Source organism: Lepidochelys kempii, chromosome 15 (genome assembly GCF_965140265.1).
Source record: "Lepidochelys kempii isolate rLepKem1 chromosome 15, rLepKem1.hap2, whole genome shotgun sequence".
Lineage (NCBI taxonomy): Eukaryota > Metazoa > Chordata > Testudines > Cheloniidae > Lepidochelys > Lepidochelys kempii.
The window spans coordinates 13,056,007-13,075,934 of record NC_133270.1 but is presented as its reverse complement, the minus strand read 5'-3'; the positions used below and the strand labels follow the sequence as shown (position 1 = coordinate 13,075,934).

At 43.3% G+C, this 19,928-nt stretch overlaps 2 protein-coding genes across 9 annotated transcripts in view; one reads left to right on the top strand and one right to left on the bottom strand.

The window, feature by feature from the left end:
• Window positions 1-19,928, bottom strand: part of CCDC74B (coiled-coil domain containing 74B) — a 53,625-nt gene that overhangs the window by 13,015 nt on the left and 20,682 nt on the right. The gene's annotated exons all lie outside the window — the stretch shown is intronic.
• The window catches only part of MED15 (mediator complex subunit 15), a 41,722-nt gene that overhangs the window by 14,618 nt on the left and 7,176 nt on the right, over window positions 1-19,928 (top strand). For 6 of the 8 annotated variants that reach the window (XR_012155002.1, XM_073312345.1, XM_073312344.1 and 3 more), the window contains 6 exons: window positions 1,288-1,500; window positions 2,602-2,864; window positions 3,713-4,045; window positions 5,358-5,447; window positions 10,522-10,641; window positions 19,434-19,576. Coding sequence is in view for 7 of the 8 variants with exons in the window: in XM_073312345.1 (XP_073168446.1) it covers window positions 1,288-1,500; window positions 2,602-2,864; window positions 3,713-4,045; window positions 5,358-5,447; window positions 10,522-10,641; window positions 19,434-19,576 (1,162 nt within the window). In the remaining variant the exon portion in view is untranslated. The remainder of the gene's footprint in view (window positions 1-1,287; window positions 1,501-2,601; window positions 2,865-3,712; window positions 4,046-5,357; window positions 5,448-10,521; window positions 10,642-19,433; window positions 19,577-19,928) is intronic. The other 2 variants (XM_073312350.1, XM_073312346.1) reach the window with 2 other exon arrangements.

Sequence of the window (19,928 nt, the reverse complement as noted above, 5' to 3'; positions counted from 1 at the left end):
TAGACTCTTCACATATGGATGTTGTGTGGAACACTCATTTGATTCCACCTCTGTACTGTGTGTTGGTGCTAAATATTATTAAACCTATTCAACAAATGCCAGTGTTGTGAATTGGACTGTCCAGCAGGAAGTAGCTGAGTTCCTCCTTGCTTACCTTCTTGCAGTTCTCATTGGTGTATGAGCTTGATACCTGTTCTGCATTACAAGACTATGGAGTAGTCCTGTCAGCAGAAACTATGTCCTGGTGGACTCTGCATGTGACTGAAGGAATCTCCTCTATAACTGTGTTAATCCCCCTGTAAGAGAGTATAAGGTGAGGCAGCAATTATCTGTTGCCACCTCGTCCCAGCACGGATTAAAGATGTGCTGCACAATATATGTTAATGCCAGTACTCTGGAGTGCTCTAAAGTTATGTCCTCTTTGATCTTTACACTTAAGGAGGAAGGCACATATTACATACTTGATGAACACCAGTATAATAATGTTCCTGAAATGCTTGTAATTCTCTCTCCTTCAGAAGTCTGTTTGCAGTTCCTTTCCCCTTGCCCCAGACCCCAGATTATCAGCCTCTTTCTGACTGAGGAGTGCTGATCATGGGTATTTGAGAAGTGTGTGGTGAAGCTTCAGTGTGCAGTCTAGAGGAAGTATATTGCAAGGTACTTCGTCAGGCTGAACACCTGGTCTCCTGAGCACTCCCACTCCTTAACCTGGGACGGAAGGGGCCTAACTTGGATCCATCACATCAGTGTGCTCTTATTTCCTGGATTCCCATGCAGTAGCACAAAGCTCTGCTGATAGCATGCTGAGCCTGCCAAGTCTTGCCTTTGTACCTGGATATCTGTTTAGAGTAGAGGTGACTGATTATTTCCCTTTTGCTAATATATATTTAGTGTTTTGCATATTTAAAGTAGCGTGACCAGATGTCTCGATTTTATAGGGACAGTCCCAATTTTTGGGTCTTTTTCTTATATAGGCTCCTATTACCCACCACTCCCTGTCCCGATTTTTCACACTTGCTGTCTGGTCACCCTAATTTAAAGCATTTCACAAATCTCTAACTAATCCTCAAACGCTGCTGTCCCCAGTTTATGGGTGGAAAAATGGAGACAGACTTATGTAAAGCCGCTGAGTCAGTGGCAGAATTGTGATTGTAGAACTCAGGGTGGACTCTTAATCCCATGCTGAGTCCACTAGGCCAAAACTTTCTTGTGGCTCCACAGCACAGAGAACAATTTCAGTGGACAGGTCTTCATCTTGTTCTCTTAGTAATGATGTTGTATTCACAGATCCTATGAATGCACTGCAGAATCTAACAGGCGGCCCCCCAGCAGGAGCAGCTGGAATGGGCATGGCTTCACGAGCTCAAGGAGCACCAATGGGTGGGATAAGTGGACTTGGGCCAATGGGCCAGCAGATGAGCCTTCCAGGGCAGCAGCCTCCTGGAACCTCTGGGATGGCCCCCCATGGTATGTCTGGCGTCTCTGCAGCTACTCAACAGAGTAAGTATTCACTATGCTCTCGTCCACTGAAATTAAGTCAGTTTAGGGTTCCAGTGCAGAGCCATTTTCTAGGCTGAAAGGAAGAGAAAGTTACAGAATATTCCCTAGGTCTGTTTTTATTTCTCCTGCCAGGAGGATTGGGGATTATGGTGCATCTCACCCTTTGTCATTGATGTGGGAAACACAGATATGAATCGGGGAGCAAAGGGAGGGTTTGCCTTCAAATACCTCTATCCCCACTATAAATGTCCTCGCTGTGCTTGTATGCAGTGTTATAGCTGTGTTGGTTGCAGAATATTAGAGAGACAAGGTGGGTGAGGTGATATCTTTTATTGGACCGACTCTTCTTCAGCTATTTGAAAGCTTGTCTCTCACCAACAGAAGTTGGTCCAATAAAAGTTATTACCTCGCCCACCTCGTCTCTCATGTCTATACTTAAAATTTGTGGCTTTCCACTTGCTACTTGGTTTTGGACTCATTTGCAACTGCGTTTGAGACTGAGGTGGCGTATTCTGAGCAAGAATCTGGCTCTGACTAGTAGACTCCTTCCTCTCAAAATATTTTAGTTCTTGAACATCCTTAGTGTTTTGGTTCTACCTGCCTTGCATTTTATATCCCCTCATATTGTGGCCTTGTTCTGACAGATAGCTGCTGGATGAGGCTCCTTTCAGAGCCCATTCGAACAGCTCCTCCTTTGACCGAAGAGTTCTTTGTGGAACAATGTGTGAGACCTTTCCTTTCTGTTCCCCTCAGGGCATGAATGAGCCCACCCTCCTCCTCCTCCTCCTCCCTGCGGTTCTTAAGCTGTTCAGTTAGATTGCAGAGTCGGCCAAAGAGCTGAGGCTTAGACGTAAGAGTGATGAGAAATGCCAGGATGATACGAATAACGAGCGTTGTTTAAATGTATATAATGTATACCTGGAAATGGGAGGTTATAATGGCTTTTATGCAATTGCTCCTAGCACAAATGTGGGCTATAAGGTGAGACCCTGGGGTATCTTACGTTTCTGGTCAGAAGAGTTGGTTTGAGCTCCCCAGTCTTGCCTGTCGGATGGCTGGCTAGAGGCCGGTCACGCTGTACAAACACGTTCTGACTTTCAGCCCAGCTCCAGCTGCAACAGATGGCGGCGCAGCAGCAGCAGCAGCAATTTCAGCAGCAGCAGGCTGCTTTGCAGCAGCAGCAGCAGCAGCAGTTCCAGGCACAGCAGTCAGCCATGCAGCAGCAGTTCCAGGTCCAGCAGCAGCAGCAGGCGGCGGCGGCGGCAGCAGCTGCGCAGCAGCAGCAGCAGCAGCTGCAGGCAGCCCAGCAGCAGCAGCAGCAGCACATGCTCAAACTGCAGATGCAGCAACAAAATCAGCAACAGGTAACGAACAGCGAAGCGGTCGCAGGGTGGGCAGCCTGCTCTCAGCCGCTTGTCAAGTGGAGCCATTCCAGAGCTCCGGCTTACCGAGCACTATTACGTGTCGGCCCTCCGCACTAAGGGATTAACATGCTTCTGCTTGTGGGTAAGGCATCATCTTGGGCTGGTCGAGTTCGTTGGCAGCAATGTGCTCTATCCGAGAGAAGACTGATCTTTCCTAGCAAGAAAGAAGCTACGAATTTTGTGCCCTTCTTGTTTGAGTCTAAGAGTCAGGGTGATGTTTGTCTGCTTCGGAGAAGGTCAGGGATGCAGGAGGGGATGGGAGTGGACACCCGACTCTCCTCCCTCCCCCGAGTTTCCTCTAGAAATAGTAACTGTTTTGTCTCAGTTGTGTGAATTACCCATTTGTCACTTAAAAAAATATTGCGGTACAGAAATATGAGGCATGCCTAAAGATGATGTATGCAAGTAGAAGAGGTTGATGCTGTCCTGTTCTTGTGTAGGTAAATGGTGATGCTGACATTAGCTTGATGACAGTTTGGAGAAGTGTGTTGTGATCTTTTATGCCAGAGAAGCTAGAGGGCTGGGTACCTTCACCTTGAAACTCTCTGTTAGTGGTAGCAGATGACTTTGTGCCCGTCTGGAGAGGGAAATTAGAATATAAACTGCATGCAGGTGAGTTGTTTGAAGCCTGAGGCTGGCTTGACGGGTAGGCCTGTTCATTTGGGCTAAATGCTTTAACTCAGTATGATGAGTCGGTGTGCTGCCTGCAGGCCATTGGCTTTCTTTCTAATACTAAAGACACTGTTGCATTGCTGGAAACTTGAGCATCCCGGCTTTTCCTGTTTTAGATGCAGCAGCAGCAGCAACAACTACAGCGAATTGCTCAAATGCAGTTACAGCAGCAGGCAGCTCAGGCTATGCAGGTGCAGCAGCAGCAGCAGCAGCAGCAGCAGCAAATACCACAGCAACAGATACAGCAGCCGCCGTCTCAGCAAGTCATGCAACAGCAGATGCAACAGATGCAGCAGCAGCAGCAGCAGGTTGCTCAGGCCCAACAGTCTCAGCTTCCACCACAGTCACAGCCCCAGCCCATGGTCTCTCAGGGACAGGCAATCTCAGGACAGATCCCTAGTCAGGTCATGTCTGTACCTTTTACCCAGCAGCAGTTAAAAGCCATGCAGGTAAGTGTGTTAAAGACCCAAAACAAATGGTTGTGTATTCCATGAGCCTCTAGGGAAATAGAAAGTCCTCATTGATAAATAAGCCTTGTTAGTGCTAATAGCAGAGATGTGAAATATTGTAACCTGTTAAGAGGTTAGCTGTTAACCTAGTGCTTGCATAACAATGCTAACCACTAACTTGTGTTGCTTTATTGCTTGCCAGCACAGCATAGTGCTTTGCTAAAATCCCAAGGTTTTGTAGCTAGTCTATGAAATCTTTTGGTATGCTGGATAGAGAAGCTAGTGTTTGAGATTCAGTTCCTTTGTTGCTATTGGTGGGACAAGGAGATGAGTGAGATCTTGTTTTATATAGGTATAACATTACATTCTGGTGAATGCTGATTTTGCTAGAACATGAGCAAACTTAATTAAATGCCCTAATACATGTGTGTACACGTCAGCCCTCTCACGCTACTGCAGCGTGAGACCCCTTTGGCATTGCTTCTGCTACTACACTGAAAGGGGTTGGAACCTCAGTGGGTTGGGGAAGGTGCAACAATGACAGCCAAATCTGCCCCTGCTGACTGTATTGTTAGGGTTGAACTAGTCGGGGATGATTGTCACTTGATGCAACTTCTCTTAAAATAGCAGTTCGTAGGTTGAGGACAGGGTAATTTTGATTTTTGTGATTTTCATGGTGGATCTCCTAGTATCGCTTCAGTCTGAGTCAGCTAATGCTGTTAATGGTGCAGATTTTCTTACTGTTGGCTTACTGTTCAGTGCTATGGAAACTGACCTAGTGAGGGCTTAGTGAGAGTGCTGTGCATTACTAAGCAGGAGATCTAAGTTTTAATTGTGAGCTCTACTCTACTTCACCCTTGGCCTTATTGAAGGTTGGGACTTGGTAGCTAATCTAGGAGTAGCTTACATGTGTCGCACTTCTGCAACAGTTACAGAGTGATGCACAATTCTAACCAGCTGTCGCATGCAAGCATCTAATATTGTGTACTTGAGTGAAATTAACAAAGCTAATGGTTTGTCATGGCACAGTCCAAGTGGCCCTTGAGTCTGCCTGTAGGAATGCCAGTGCAGAGAAGATGCCACAAGGAAAAGTCAGTGTTAGAGGTGTAGCACTGGGGAGGCTGATTCAAAGCCAGCTGCTCGTGTTCATGAAGTGAGTCATACACTAGTCCAGTGTAAATGCATAGCCGACAGTCTTGTTTGCTCATAACTGAAGGAGTTAGTAAGATGGTTGATCTAAATGCTGTGGAAAGGTGACATCCACCCTAACCAGTTACTCCTGCTTACCCCCTTATTTCTTCAAATATTCAAGGTAAGAGCTCAACTGGTGCAGCAGCAGCAGGCAGCGGCGGCAGTCCAAGCAGCTCAGGCCCAGGCTGCTCAGATGGGAGCTTCAGGGCAGGTAAGGGCCCATGGAGCCAGTGTCACTAGGGCAGGCCTGTAGCAAGTGCATGCTAAAACTGAGCATGGAGATGGATTTTTGGTAGCTTTCTGAGGAGGGATTTGACATCAGTTGTCCTTACGAAGGTGGTATGGGTGATTATGCACTGTTTCCCTTTTGCTGTGGGTCAGAGGCAGGATTTCATTGACACCTTCTTTGTGCATGCTTGTCCCTAGTAGGTCAGATACTGCTGCCTGGAGTGACCTAGCAGTGCACGTTAAGACTGTCTACTGTAGTCATGCGATAGGTCTAGCTGTTCCTGGAGTGTTTCACTTCTATTTCCATAACACTTTCTTAGGAGACTGCCTTGTCATATGAACTTCTCTCTGCTATGAACTGGTGACTGCTGGTCTATACTCAGATGCGATCTCCCTTCCATCTCCCAAACACAAAAGTATTAGTGGAGGTATTGACGTTCCCCCCCCCCACTTTTCTCTGTTCCATCATTTCCTCTCCCCTCTCATTGAGTAAAATGGACAGTAGATATAAATAGCTCTCGTTTTGAATGTTAACTCTCAAGATAAATGGCACATGTAAATGAGTCACATATGAAGTGCTGGATGAAGGCTTGTTGTCCGGTGCACAATTCAATTTTTTTTAACTAGCAGTACGCTCTAGCGTCAGACTATGCTCCCGTATGTGCCCAGCACCAAGGCTAGATGGGGAAGACTTGGGCTTGAGTTGAACCATACTTCCGATCCTCCCTAAGGGTCTCATATAATGCTTAGTGCCTTTCATTCGTAGTCTTTTACTAACAGGGGTAAGTATAATTATGGACGTTTTTCAGGGGGGAAACTGAGGTACATAGGTGAAGTGACTTGTCCAGGATCAGTCAGTGGCACATTTGGGAATAGAATCCAGTTCTCCTGACTCCCTGTGCACTATGTCATGCTGCGTCCAGTGAAAAAGTAATGGCCTAGACATCCTGCACCCCTTCAGTGTTTAAAGTTTGTGTGCAGTGTGAATTATAACAATTGGTGGTTCTTCTCACCTGTATCCCTGAGGATCTGTACTAGGAATAGTGGCCTAAGATAACCCAAAGCTACTTCTCTTATTGATGCTGAAGTTCTGCAAGGCCATTACATTCTGTTTCTATACTGGGCATTTTATATTTCTTACATTATGTTCACACCAGATGAAAGATGAGCAATGGTAAGTACAGTGGCAGTGACAAGAACCCATTCATTACAGTTTAAACATGTGCTTTTACAACTATTCTTTTTGTTTTGTTTTGTGAATAATCTCCAGGTGGGAGCTACAGGGAGTTAGGGTGGCTAGCAGGACAGCTGTCATGTCATTAATTTAGTGTTGCTGTCCAGCAAGTGGGTTGTGTTTATATGGGGGCATTCTACTTCTTGCCCTGTTAAGTGAATTTCCCCATACAGGTTGCTTAATACCACAGTGCATCTGGAAAGCTTCTGGTGATGGTGGTTGACAGCTGGTTTTGCATCACAGCTACATTACCATGTGGGATATAAACTAAGGTATAACTCAGTGTCTGTCACAAATTAGAGCTGCTGAAAGCTTTCTAAACTCCACTGGCAGGTTTATTCACTAAACTCCATGTAGGTCCATACTGATACAAGGTAAATCAATTAAAATTCAATTAATTCTCTTCTGTCCAATAACTAAACATGTTTTTTGTACTTTGTGTAATAGTGTTTTATATAGTAAAATGTTTAGTTTTGAGAATATGGAAGTGTACAATGTCAATACAGTTCTGGACATCAGAGCATTGATTGGATTTTCTTGGGTTTATAAAGAACAGCTTCTTTTGGAGAGTAAATGTTACCTCCTATTACTTTTATTCCATTAACACCACTTCCTTAAAATTTTCTGTAAAGCTTCCTTGAATTCTAGATTCTATTCTGAGGAAGTTTTATTATAAGCCTACCCTATCATAACACTTGCCTCATTATATATGAGTTTTATGTCCTGTGGTTGTCAAATGGTCTGGGAGTCTGGATCAATGCTGCTATTATTATTATTTGTATTATCATAGCACCTAGGAGCACCAGTATGTTTGTGTCCTTTTCATTTAAGTCTCTGTTCAGCGTCTTTGGGTACAACTAAAATCATTCCTAAATCCTAACGTGGATGAAGTGTGGAAGCAAGAATTTGACTTTTCTCTGAAGTTGTCATAGTGATTTTGTTCACACACGAGCATTCTGCTGCTTATGTACCAACCTTTTATGAGACTGTAACTGTGCTCAGATTGAGCAGATGAATGAAGTAAGCAGTGTCCTAATGACCAGAGGCTACATAAGATCACTCTGGAAACCACACAAAGATGAATGATGACCTGAACTTAAGTTTAAAGTTTAAGCCATTCTGTTCTGCTTTAACTTATTCCAGATGCTCAGAATGCAGATTTGCTTGTTGCTCTTTGAAAGCCAAGGAGCTAGCCTGGTAATCCCAATGTGATGCTAACTTGGGTATTTGGGAATTCTGAATCCTCAAACGAAGGAATCAGACTTCATCTGGAGCAAATCTGGGTTTTTTTTAAGACTCAAGTTCTTATGTCCTGACTGACTGATACTAACAAATCATGGGATTTATATCTTAGGGGAAGAATCCTTTCTTTATTCCCCTCTTCTTTTAGGATGGATTCTCTCCCTTCTCCCAAACTAATTTGTCCTGATTTTCACAGTGAGGGTATTTCAAACATAGTTTGTTTTGCCTCCAGTATCAGTTTTTCTCCAGAAGCCCCAGAGCAGGGTCACTGGAGCAGCAATGTCTTCCCATTTTTATACAATAAGTCTTGTAAATGTGGTGCTGATGTCCTGTAATTGCTTGCACAAAGCAACAGTAGTCTCTTGAACTCCTTCCCCTCCCTCACATACCAAAGGGGCAGGGGACCCTACTCGCTGGAAATATTGTAATGAACTTTTTGAACACCTGGAAAGGTAGCAAAGGGCAAATTCCTTATTCGAAGGTCATGGAATTGGTATAATTCTAACAGCATATTTCCTTCCTCTCCAGCAGCACATGCTTAAAAAAACAAACTAAACCAAAACAAACGGCCCAGCAGCTGTAAGCCTTTGAATCAGAGTTTGTTCTGTTGCTTCATGGTTAGCCAGACTCCTTAACAGTGAATCTGCATCTAATTTCATTGACTCTGGAAGAGATCTCTAATACACTCACTCTGGTGGTATGGCATGAGAAACAGGACCAAGATGGTACATGCGGTTCAGCATGGCATCCATGGGTTTTCACATACATTACCGGACCCTCATGTGTGCACATGTGAGTCGTGGGATGGGCGGACTAGGCTTTGAGGGACATGTACTCTGCCAGCACTTCCCTTTTTGTTAGGGTCGTGTTCCTCCAGCTCCTCTGTTGACGCTGTAGCTATTCACTGCACTCTGTAGCATCCACCTGCGCTTTGTGCCAGTGCTCGGCGGTTTGCTTGTGACGGCTGCTGCATGCTGTGTTTGTACACGCGCATGTGCGTGGGGCGTCTGAAGTTCTCTCGTTTGTTTACCTTCTGAAATCCTGTCTCTGACATCCCTCACTTCCTGGATGGAAAGAGACCCCATTGCTCTGATGTTGTGAACTAACAGCTGTGCTGAATTTGATGCTGGTTTTTCATCAGTTATTGCTTTCCTTTCTCAGTCTTGCTGTGTTGTAATTTAATTTGATTTATTTTAACAATTGTAAGCACATGCATTCTCTGACTCTCTAGAGACATGTTGCTGGCTGCTTCAACCCATTGACACAGAACACTAAGCAAGAATGCCCACAGTCATTCAAATAAAAGGAGACTTCTTTCACACCTGGATTAGTTAGGTCCTTCTAGCAACAATTAGTAGTGTGCAGATTAGAGAAAGGGGACTTGGAGCTCTCTAGCTGTCATAGAAGTGAAAAGCAATGAAAAGGAGCTCTTCCTAATTGATATGCACAAATGTGCCAAATTCCCTGAATCCCAGTAGCAGAATGTGCCACAATATGCTAATTTTTCACTTGTTGTATCAGACTTCTGATCGATAGCACATTCTGTGTAATTACAGCATTTAAAGCAATTTAAAAAAAACTATGGTTTCTAGACCCAACAGGAGATTTGAATGTTCTGGGACCAGGAGTAGCTCACCCCTAGGACTACTTCTAAAAATAAATCCATTCTACCACTGACCCCTGAAATCTGTTCTAAGCAGTGTTTATATTCCAGCTGATTCTTCCGAGTCCTTATAACTGAAACCAAGTAAAGAGATGAACATTCCTGAGGGAAGGCTACTTTATTGAAGTTAGTACTTTAGTACTTAATTGAAGTTAGTGGCCCTGAGGGCTATTTATTTAGCAGAAGGGATGGGTGTTCACCGAAAGGGAACTCAAACTTTAGTTTTGACCGTACGTTTCACCTATTCTGGGGATTGCAGGAGGAAGGACGGAGTATTTTATCTAAACCATAGAAGTCCTTTCTGTTGGAAGTCTCTTTTTTGGAGTCATACTGCCATAGGTTGGTTGGTTCTGAAGTCTTGTTCACTAAATCACAGGCTTCGTTGGAGGATTCTTATCAGCAGTTACTGTTGAAATGTCCGTCAATTCCATTAATGTGGAAAGATACAATGGTACAAATATTGCTGTGAGTTTCAAATCCTCAGATGAATCCATAGCATGGTAGAGGACATCAGAAACCAAAACTTGTGACAATATATGATTGAAGAAGCTTGTATAAAGCATTCTTGATAAGTCTTAGAGCCGTTAATTCCAATATTAAATTAGAAATTCAAGATGTCAGGCAAAATTTGGGAAACCCTTTCAACCAAATTATACTTCTGTATAATTGGCCTTTTCCATATACTTGAATCTACATATCACCCCACACAATATTTAGAGTTCGCTAGATGCCCTCTACAAATGGAGATATAGGGTATATGAAGCAGGGGGTTGGATCCATAAACTAGCTTATAAGGCTTATCTGGAGAAAAGTTCACTTGAGTCTCATACCGGAGGTTGCATGTGCTTCTCATCCTGCCAGTGCACTGCATTTCTTGTTTTGCGATTACTTTTGTCTGTTGTCCCTCTGTCCTCAAAGATGATCACCGCAACTATGGCCAGAGGTGGGATGCAAATAAGACCACGGTTCCCGCCTACCACCGCTGTATCTGCCACGCCTCCAAGCTCCATTCCTTTGGGCGGACAGCAAATGCCACAGGTATTTACTGAGTCAAAGTGCATTGTGTCAGGAATTGTACAAGGCATTCAGTACTTGGGTTATATTTAGTGCTCATCAAATTAAAAGAAGTTCACTTTTATCTTCATCAAAATACTACGTTCAGATAATTGCTCTTAGCCACTCGTAGTGTTGGGCTGTATTTTTTTAGCAGGACTGTCCAAAGTGTACCCTTCTCCCTTAAATGGAAGCTTTTTGAGAGCTTGAGGTATTGAATAAAGCTTTGAAAAAGTAACACAGTTCACATTATTTGAATGTTTAAAAATTCCATGTTCATATCTGGTTCAGGTCTCAAATGAATCAAATTTTCTGGTCTCTGCTTAATCTTTGCACATATCACAAAACCACTGCATGGCTAGTCTTTGCTCAGGAGAGGCCCCAGGACTCATATATGAAGTGTCATGGGCCAGGAGTGCAGGGCATTGGCTGAGTTGTGTTGGGAATCTTGCCTGACACCTCCCCATGCTATGCATTGCTCTAGCTAGTGTTAGTCCCTCTTTCATGAACAATAAACTTGGCCAATTTCAGTTTCAGTTGATGATTAGGACATGGTGCAGGAGATATGGAGCTAAATGAAATGTCCCTGAACTGAAGAAAAAAATGTTACTACTTTAAGCTCCTAGTAAAGCTGCAAATTATGAACAATCTTTGAATAAAATAAAACACATGATTATGCACCCAAATTACAGTTCTGGATTTCTGCTGCATTTCCTACCCCTCTTTCACTCAGGAAATTGTCCATGTTCTGCCAGTCCTTTCAAAAATATGAAGCAGGAGTCAGCATAGCTGCACTTTGTCTGTGGACCTACCTCAGTGAAAAGGCTGACAGGGCCCTATTCTACATTTGGAAATGTGTTGGATCAGAATATGCCACAGGTTCTGGGTCTATTACAGGAGTGGGTGGGTGAGGTTCTGTGGTCCCTTCTGATCTCTAAGTGTGAGTCTATTATACCTGCCATAACAGAACAGGCCCAGCACTAGCTTTTCTCGCATTTGTATTTCACTTGCGCGGTATGTGCCATCTCAGGAATGAACAGGGAAAACTAGAAGGAAGCAGAAAAGGAGTTTAGTGCCCCTCTACTTATTAGCATTGCCACAATAACAAAGTCCTTCCTCAGCTCTATGAATTGGTTATGAAATCCTCATGCACTACTGTTCTGTAGTGCTCAGCCCTGGGTGAATCTTTTGATTTAAAGCTATCTCATGCAGTGACAGTGACGTGGAGATCAACTCTTCCTGCTGCTCATCCCAGTGCTTGATTGGCTTTGCATGTATAATGAGGGACTCCCTGGGCCTCATGAGCTGCATGTCTTATATGTTCACACTGTCACCTTCACAGCTCATACCTGCCCAGCAGCTCCAGTTTCCATATTGCTTTCTCCTGTTAATGGATGACAAAAGACTTCTGCCATCCTCCCAGTATTGTGTTTTGAGTTTCTTTTGCTAGCAGGCCTTGGAGCTCTGGGAGTATCTGAGATCATAAATCCTGAGTCCTTTGCACGGTGTATTTATTGCTGCTGAAGTGTCGCACTTAGTAGCTACACTTCGTGTTAAAGTAAGGTGTTGGCCAAAGTGGCCTGTGCGGCAGAAAGAGGCAGTGGCCAGAAATACACCACAGGCTCTGGCATATTTATTCAATGCCATTTTTTTCTGGTTGGAACTGGAAAATTCTTTTAATCCTGCTAATTATTCTGTAGTTGGAATTACTTGAGTCAAAGAAGAATTTCCGTAGGCGATGCTACACTGCTAGCCCTGAGTCTCTCATCCATCCAGTCTGTCAGTCCAGCTGCCTGTTCTGTATATTGACCTCTTAGTGCTGTTGTACCAGTGGTTGTTGGGAAGCCTTAACTCTTGACATCAAATGAATTAAGTGCAGATTGTAAGAGTCAATTTCATGAAAATTATGTCCTGTAATATTGGAAAACTGGGGAATCGTAGGCCAGTGAAAGAGGGAAATGTGCACATGTGGCACCAGTTGGAATGAAAATAGCTCCTGGAAAATGTAGTGGGATGAATGGACCATCAGTTAGCAGGGGATGGGAAGAATGTTTTAAAAACTAAATTGACTTGGGTAGGTGTTTGAGTAAAACCAGTCCCCCAAAATTCAATTCAGATTGCAGAGAAATATATAGTTCTGCTTGTCCCATGGATGCTGTGGTTTTGGTCTGTACCCTAGAGAAATGCTTCAATAATGTTGTTTGTTGGATGTGTCGCCATTATCTTGTCTTCAGACATGTTTCTGCTGGGTAGAGCAGCAGTAGAAAATAGCTTATGGCTAGGGCTGTTGATTCATCACAGTTAACTCATGCAATTAACTCAAAAAAATTAATCACGATTTAAAAAATTAATTGCAATTAATCACACTGTTAAACAATAGAATACCAATTGAAATGTATTAAATATTTTTGGATTTTTTCTACATTTTCAAATATATTGATTTCAATTACAACACAGAATACAAAGTGTACACTGCTTACTTTATATAATTTTGATTACAAATATTTGCACTGTGATAAATGATAAACAAAAAATAGTATTTTTCAATTCACCTCATACAAGTACTGTAGTACAATTTCTTTATTGTGAAAGTGTAACTCACAAATGTAGATTTTTTTTTGTTACATAACTTCACTCAAAAACAAAACAATCTAAAACTTCAGAGCCTACAAGTCCACTAATGCTGATGCTTGTTTAAAATTTAAAAAAAAGTATTAATTAAATTTGTGACTGAACTCCTTGGGGGAGAATTGTATGTCTCCTGTTCTGTTTTACCCGCATTCTGCCATATAGTTCATGTTATAGCAGTCTTGGATGATGACCCAGCACTTGTTTGTTTTAAGAACATTCTCACAGCAGATTTGACAAAATGCAAAGAAGGTACCAGTGTGAGATTTCTAAAGATAGCTACAGCACTCGACCCAAGGTTTAAGAATCTGAAGTGCTGTCCAAAATCTGAGGGGGACAAGGTATGGCACATGCTTTCAGAAGTCTTAAAAGAGCAACACTCAGATGCAGAAACTACAGAACCTGAACCACAAAAAAAGAAAATCAACCTTCTGCTGGTGGCATCTGACTCAAAAGATGAAAATGAACGTGCGTCAGTCCATTCTGCTTTGGATCGTTACCGAGCAGAAACCATCATCGATGCATGTCCTCTGGAATGGTGGTTGAAGCATTAAGGGACATACGAATCTTTAGCGCATCTAGCACGTAAATATCTTGCGACGTCAGCTACAATAGTGCCATGAGAATGCCTGTTCTCACTTTCAGGTGATATCGTAAACAAGAAGCGGGCAGCATTATCTCCTGCAAATTGTAACCAAACTTGTTTGTCTGAGCAATTGGCTGAAATAAGACTGAGTGGACTTGTAGGCGCTAAAGTTTTACATTGTTTTATTTTTGAATGCAGTTAGTTGTTTGTACATAGTTCTACATATGTAAGTTGAACTTTCATGATAGAGAGATTGCACTAAGTACTTGTATTAGGTGAATTTAAAAATGCTATTTTTGTTTTTTATAGTGCAAATATTTGTAATAAAAAAAAATATAAAGTGAGCATTGTACACTTTGTATTCTGTGTTGTAATTGAAATCAATATATTTGAAAATGTAGAAAACATCCCAAAATATTTAAATATGGTATTCTGTTATTGTTTAATAGCACGATTAATCATGATTAATTTTTTTAATCGCTTGACAGCCCTAGTTATGGCTGTAGCTGGTTATTGGTAGTCTGCATAAGTCTATCTACTTGATCTCAATAATTGAAAGATCAATTTGGTGATGGTGCTAAATTTAAGAAACTTGGTGTCATATTTGATAACACCTTTTCCAAGAAAGGACCAAATATGGACTTGGTATAAAAATATTGGGTGTCCAGGCTGTGCTTTCGATTTATCCTACATGACAGAAGAGCAGCATGTGCCCCTGTCACCACAAGACTTGATTGTCTCTTTGCAGAGTAGCTTCTGGATCTTGCTAAGAATGCAGCTGCACTGTTAATTGCTGGTAGGGCTTAGGACTCAACAATTTCATGGCTATTGAACTTGCCACCAAATTCAGAACTGAGCTCCATTTTTTTTAAACTTTAATCTAAAAAAAGTTGGTCTTCTAGCCCTTGTGACTGAAGTGCTATGAAGCATGAACTGAATGTCAGTGGGGTCTCGCTAAGTCTAAAACAATAACCAAGAGGAGTGAGCTTCCCTATTTACCTCATTTGGGTTGACTCTGAAGCCTACTGATGGTAATTTAAATGTCAGATTAAATAGTTCTTTTCTATTTTAATAATGTTTAGCCGAGTGTTTCTGCTAAAATAAGAGCCAGTGTACTAATCCCAAATTGTCTGCTACATATTCTTTGGTGTCAAAATCTCCAGCTTCCCCTTCTGATCTGCTACAATCTCCAGTAGCCTTGACTGCTACAATGCCCTTATGAAATGTTGGTACAAAAATTTTGAGCACACTGGAAATATAGGAATAAAGTAAAACTGAATGTAATATCAAATTAATAGACTGGATACAGATCCAACTGCAAATATGAAAACCTGTTTGTTAAGCTTATTGTTTCTGCAGAATTTTCAGTCTTGCCACCAAAGCAGGGGCCCTTGGTGACAAACTTAAATCCAGCTTGCTACAGGGTACACAGGGTTTTGTTCACTGGCTTAAGCATTAAAAAATATAAGTATTGTTAGGTAACTGATTGCTAGAGTTTTCCTTTAGGTCAAAAGTATTTTTACTACTTCGTGAGATTCCCTTAAAGAACATGGCAGGATTATGTGCAACAGCGGGTAGCTTGGATTTGCTGGAGTCTTGCTGGGTGCAAACTGTCAAAACCTAAAGTCCAATTGAGCTGGACTTCACAGAGCTAGTCTGAGCCAGTTGTAAAGATCATATCCTGGAAACTGAGGTTTTGTTTATTGTGTAATCTAATCCTACTCCCTGGGAATAGTGCAGTGTAGGAGTCAGAAGAGTACAAATGTATAAGATGGCCTCTGCTAGGGGAAGATTCGTGAAGCACCAAAGCAGCCTTGGGAAAGGAAGTAATGAGATAACTAAAACTTTGGTGGGGATGGACTGAAGAGGTTGGTGCTCAGCACAAGCCTGACCTGCATCTCCTAATACTCTACTCTCAGCAGAGGGATTGCTGCCAAAAAGGAGGCAGGAGCTTGTTATACAGGAGGTCAGACTAGAAGACGGCCTTGGAATATATGAAACTGTCATAACCACACTGAGTGTCAAGCACCTGACTGCAGCCTCCCCACTTGACTCCTGCAGGGGGTGCAGGCTGGTTTTAAAAGAGGGAACGTGCTCTGTGGATGCTCATACCCAGTGGTGAGCTGGAGCCGGTTTGCACCGGTTCACGCGAACCGGTTGTTAAATTTTGAAGCCGGTTTAGAAGCGGTTGTTAAAGGGGTGGGCAAACTGCGGCTCGCGTCCTGCCTGAGCTCTCGGCTGCGGAGGCTCCTCTGTGAATTTTTACTCACCCGGTGGCACTCTGAGCCTTCGGTGGCGGGTCCTTCACTCGCTTTGGGCCTTCGGCGGCACTTCGGTGGCAGGTCCTTCAGTGCCGCCGAAGACCCGGAGCGACTGAAGGATGTGCCACCGAAGTGCCGCCGAAGACTCGTAGCGACTGAAGGAACCGGTTCTTCAGCTTCTGGCAACTCATCACTGCTCATACCTTGTGGGAATGGGTAGTGCTATGAAAGGAAACAGGATATAAGCATTAATTTAGTTTGCCATTGTGTAGTAGGGGCACTGTACAGTGTGTATTCAATCTTTTAAAGAGAAGGATCCCATACATTGGAGATGAGGGTCTGGTCCTGAGCTAGGAGCACTGCAGATGCAGTCCTTTGCTCTTCAACAGCTCACGCTATTTGATGTGCTCTGAAGGGATACATGCCAAGAAGAGAGGACCTGTGCACTGGGGCAGACTAGGAGTTAAAGCAGGGGGGACTCTCTGAAACGTTTTTCTTCTTCCTCCACTTGAGCTCTTGGGGCACAAAAGTTCCATGGGAGGCAGAATTACGCCATTTAATTCCAAGCATCGTTCTTCAGCTGCTGGGAAGAGAGCGACTGGCAAATATTCCCCTCCCATGAAAACCAGTGAGCACAGCTTATTATGGAGAAAAGCATCTGGAAAGAGAAGTCTTGAAACCATGTATTAAAGTCATGGGGGAGTGGGTGGGAAAGGAATGGTGTTACTGAAAGTAGAAATGAGACCATAACATGTTACATTGCCATGAACCTTAAGCTATACCTTAGTGGATGATCAACTAGAGCAGGGATTCTCAAACTTTTGTACTGGTGACCCCTTTCACATAGCAAGCCTCTGAGTATTCTCCCCCTCCATCAATTGAAAAAACTTTTTAATATATTGAACACCATTATAAATTCTGGAAGCAAAGTGGGGTTTGGGGTGGAGGCTGACAGCTCGCGACCCCCTGAGGGGTCCCGATCCCGTTTGAGAACCCCTGAACTAGCGTGTCTGTTGGTTCAGAGAGGCCCTGGATTTCAATCTAGCTAGATCATTTGGGTTCATTTCTTTTTCTTGCCTAGAATCTCAGTCCCTTCAGTTTTGCTCTTGTCTTTTCTCTGCTATTTTGCTGTGCCCTGTCTGCTGGCTGAGGGGGGCACTCTACTAAAATCTGACTCACTGGAACACCACATGTAGGATTATAGTAACCTGCACGTTATGGCTCATTGTCAGCAGCATAAGAGGTAGAAGAGAATGTAGAGGACAGCCAGTTAGTAAAAGTTTAACTCTTCCTGTACCCTTAAGATGTGTTGTTCCAGGCCAAGGATACCTTGTGATTCTCTGGGTGCATAGGGTAGATCATGCCATGCTTCCTATGTTTGCTGCGTTCATTATGGCCTGTGACAGTAGTGGGCTGGCTCTGAATTAGTGAGGGAAAGGAGCAAATCTACAGAGCACCTGAAGTGTTTGGAAAATAGAATGATCTGGAGGATGGTGTGGATTGCACCCTCAGCAAGTTTGCAGGTGACACTAAACTGGGAGGAGAGGTAGATACACTGGAGGGTAGGGATAGGATACAGAGGGACCTAGACAAATTAGAGGATTGGGCCAAAAGAAATCTGATGAGGTTCAACAAGGACAAGTGCAGAGTCCTGCCCTTAGGACGGAAGAATCCCATGCGCCGCGACAGACTAGGGACCGAATGGCTCGGCAGCAGTTCTGCAAAAAAGGACCTAGGGGTTACAGTGGACGAGAAGCTGGATATGAGTCAACAGTGTGCCCTTGTTGCCAAGAAGGCCAATGGCATTTTGGGATGTATAAGTAGGGGCATTGCCAGCAGCCCCACACTACAAGAAGGATGTGGAAAAATTAGAAAATGTCCAGCGGAGGGCAACAAAAATGATTAGGGGACTGGATCACATGACTTCTGAGGAGAGGCTGAGGGAACTGGGATTGTTTAGTCTGCAGAAGAGAAGAATGAGGGGGGATTTGATAGCTGCTTTCAACTACCTGAAAGGGGGTTCCAAAGAGGATGGACCTAGACTGTTCTCAGTGGTAGCTGATGACAGAACAAGGAGTAATGGTCTCAAGTTGCAGTGTGGGAGGTTTAGGTTGGATAGTAGGAAAAACTTTTTCACTAGGAGGGTGGTGAAACATTGGAATGCGTGACCTAGGGAGGTGGTGGAATCTCCTTGCTTTGAGGTTTTTAAGGTCAGGCTTGACAAAGCCCTGGCTGGGATGATTTAGTTGGGGATTGGTCCTGCTTTGAGCAGGGGGTTGGACTAGATGACCTCCTGAGGTCCCTTCCAACCCTGATATTCTATGATTCTGTGAAAGGAATTTTTGTGGTCTTTGCTTTCCACATGGTAGAAATTAAGTTGGCTGATTATCAAGATCCCATTAGAAGACTCATGGTAAATTCATGGGATACTGTGATGTCATGAGGTGCTGTCTTGTAGACTAGCTCAAATCACCTTTGTTTATCTGAGTTAACACCACAAAATTATAGGAATAAGTTGTTTTATTTCAATCCGCGTCCCTTAATTTTATCTCTTTGATCGCAAGTTGAAGAATAAACTTTATTGTACACAGAATTTCTCCTCTGAAGGGTTGTAGATTTGAAGTCATTGTGGCTTCTTAGAAGACTCTCCCCAGCTTGAGCTTTCTGTCCTTTGGGTTTATGCAACCCCATCCAATCTCTAAAACCAAAATAACTTCCCCTTTCCTCACCCCATCCCAACCACTTGAAAACTTTTCTGGCTCCTCCAGGCTTTCCAATTTGAATATCAAGAGTCTTATATTTCACTCTCCATACATTGTCCTTTCCTTCCCCCTCCTCCTAAAGAAAAGTGATTTGGATGCAGTAGCCAAAAAATAAGAAAAGCGTTTGAAGAATATAAATTGAAAGCAAAAATAAGGAAGGGTTCTTTCACCGTGGTCATAAATTCTCAAGCCAGTCCTCCATGACCTTGTTTACTGTAGTTATAATAAAGGAAATGATAGTTCAGATGAAACACTTGCTATTGTAATCTAAGGAGGAACTCAATAACTGACTCCAAAATAATGCTCATTTTTTGGAGTTTTACCTGTTAGTTAAATCTTGGTGTGAAACATTTCCCCTGAGTACCTCAAGAAAGAAATGCGAGGTACTGGCAGTGATCTCTTTATGGAGGAGTTTAGGAAACTAACACTTTCTGTTTCTTATAGAGTCCAGAGGCTGCTCTTCTCCATAGCCAAAGCCTTTTTAGATTGGTTCCCATTATCAGCTCTCTTCTTTGTTGAATGTATTCTTTCCCGTTTCAGGTCAGCCAGAGCAGCATTACCATGATGTCATCTCCCTCACCTGTCCAGCAAGCGCAGACACCCCAGTCAATGCCACCACCTCCTCAGCCACAGCCATCACCTCAACCAGGGCAGCCAACTTCTCAGCCAAACTCGAATGTCAGGTGAGCCAGAATGTGACCACCTGAGGTGAGTGGCAGCCGCAGATGCTCTCACCAGATGGTGATGAACATGAATGGAGGTTAAACCAAAGTTGTCACAGATGCCTATCCTGGTGCGCTTTCTAGTGGGGAGTCCAACCCTCGTGATGCAGTGAGGTTGACATTGCATGGATTGGGACCTTCAGTAGCACAGCTCTTGGGCTGTCATGTCATAGGAACCTGGAGGAGTCATGCTCATGTTGCTATCCCCTCCCCATTCACCTTCTCTGAGGCTACTCTGTGTTTAGCCACATACAGATACTCCCCTAACTATTGTGGCTTAATGGAAGGTGAGTTAAAGGATTGAATGGGATGT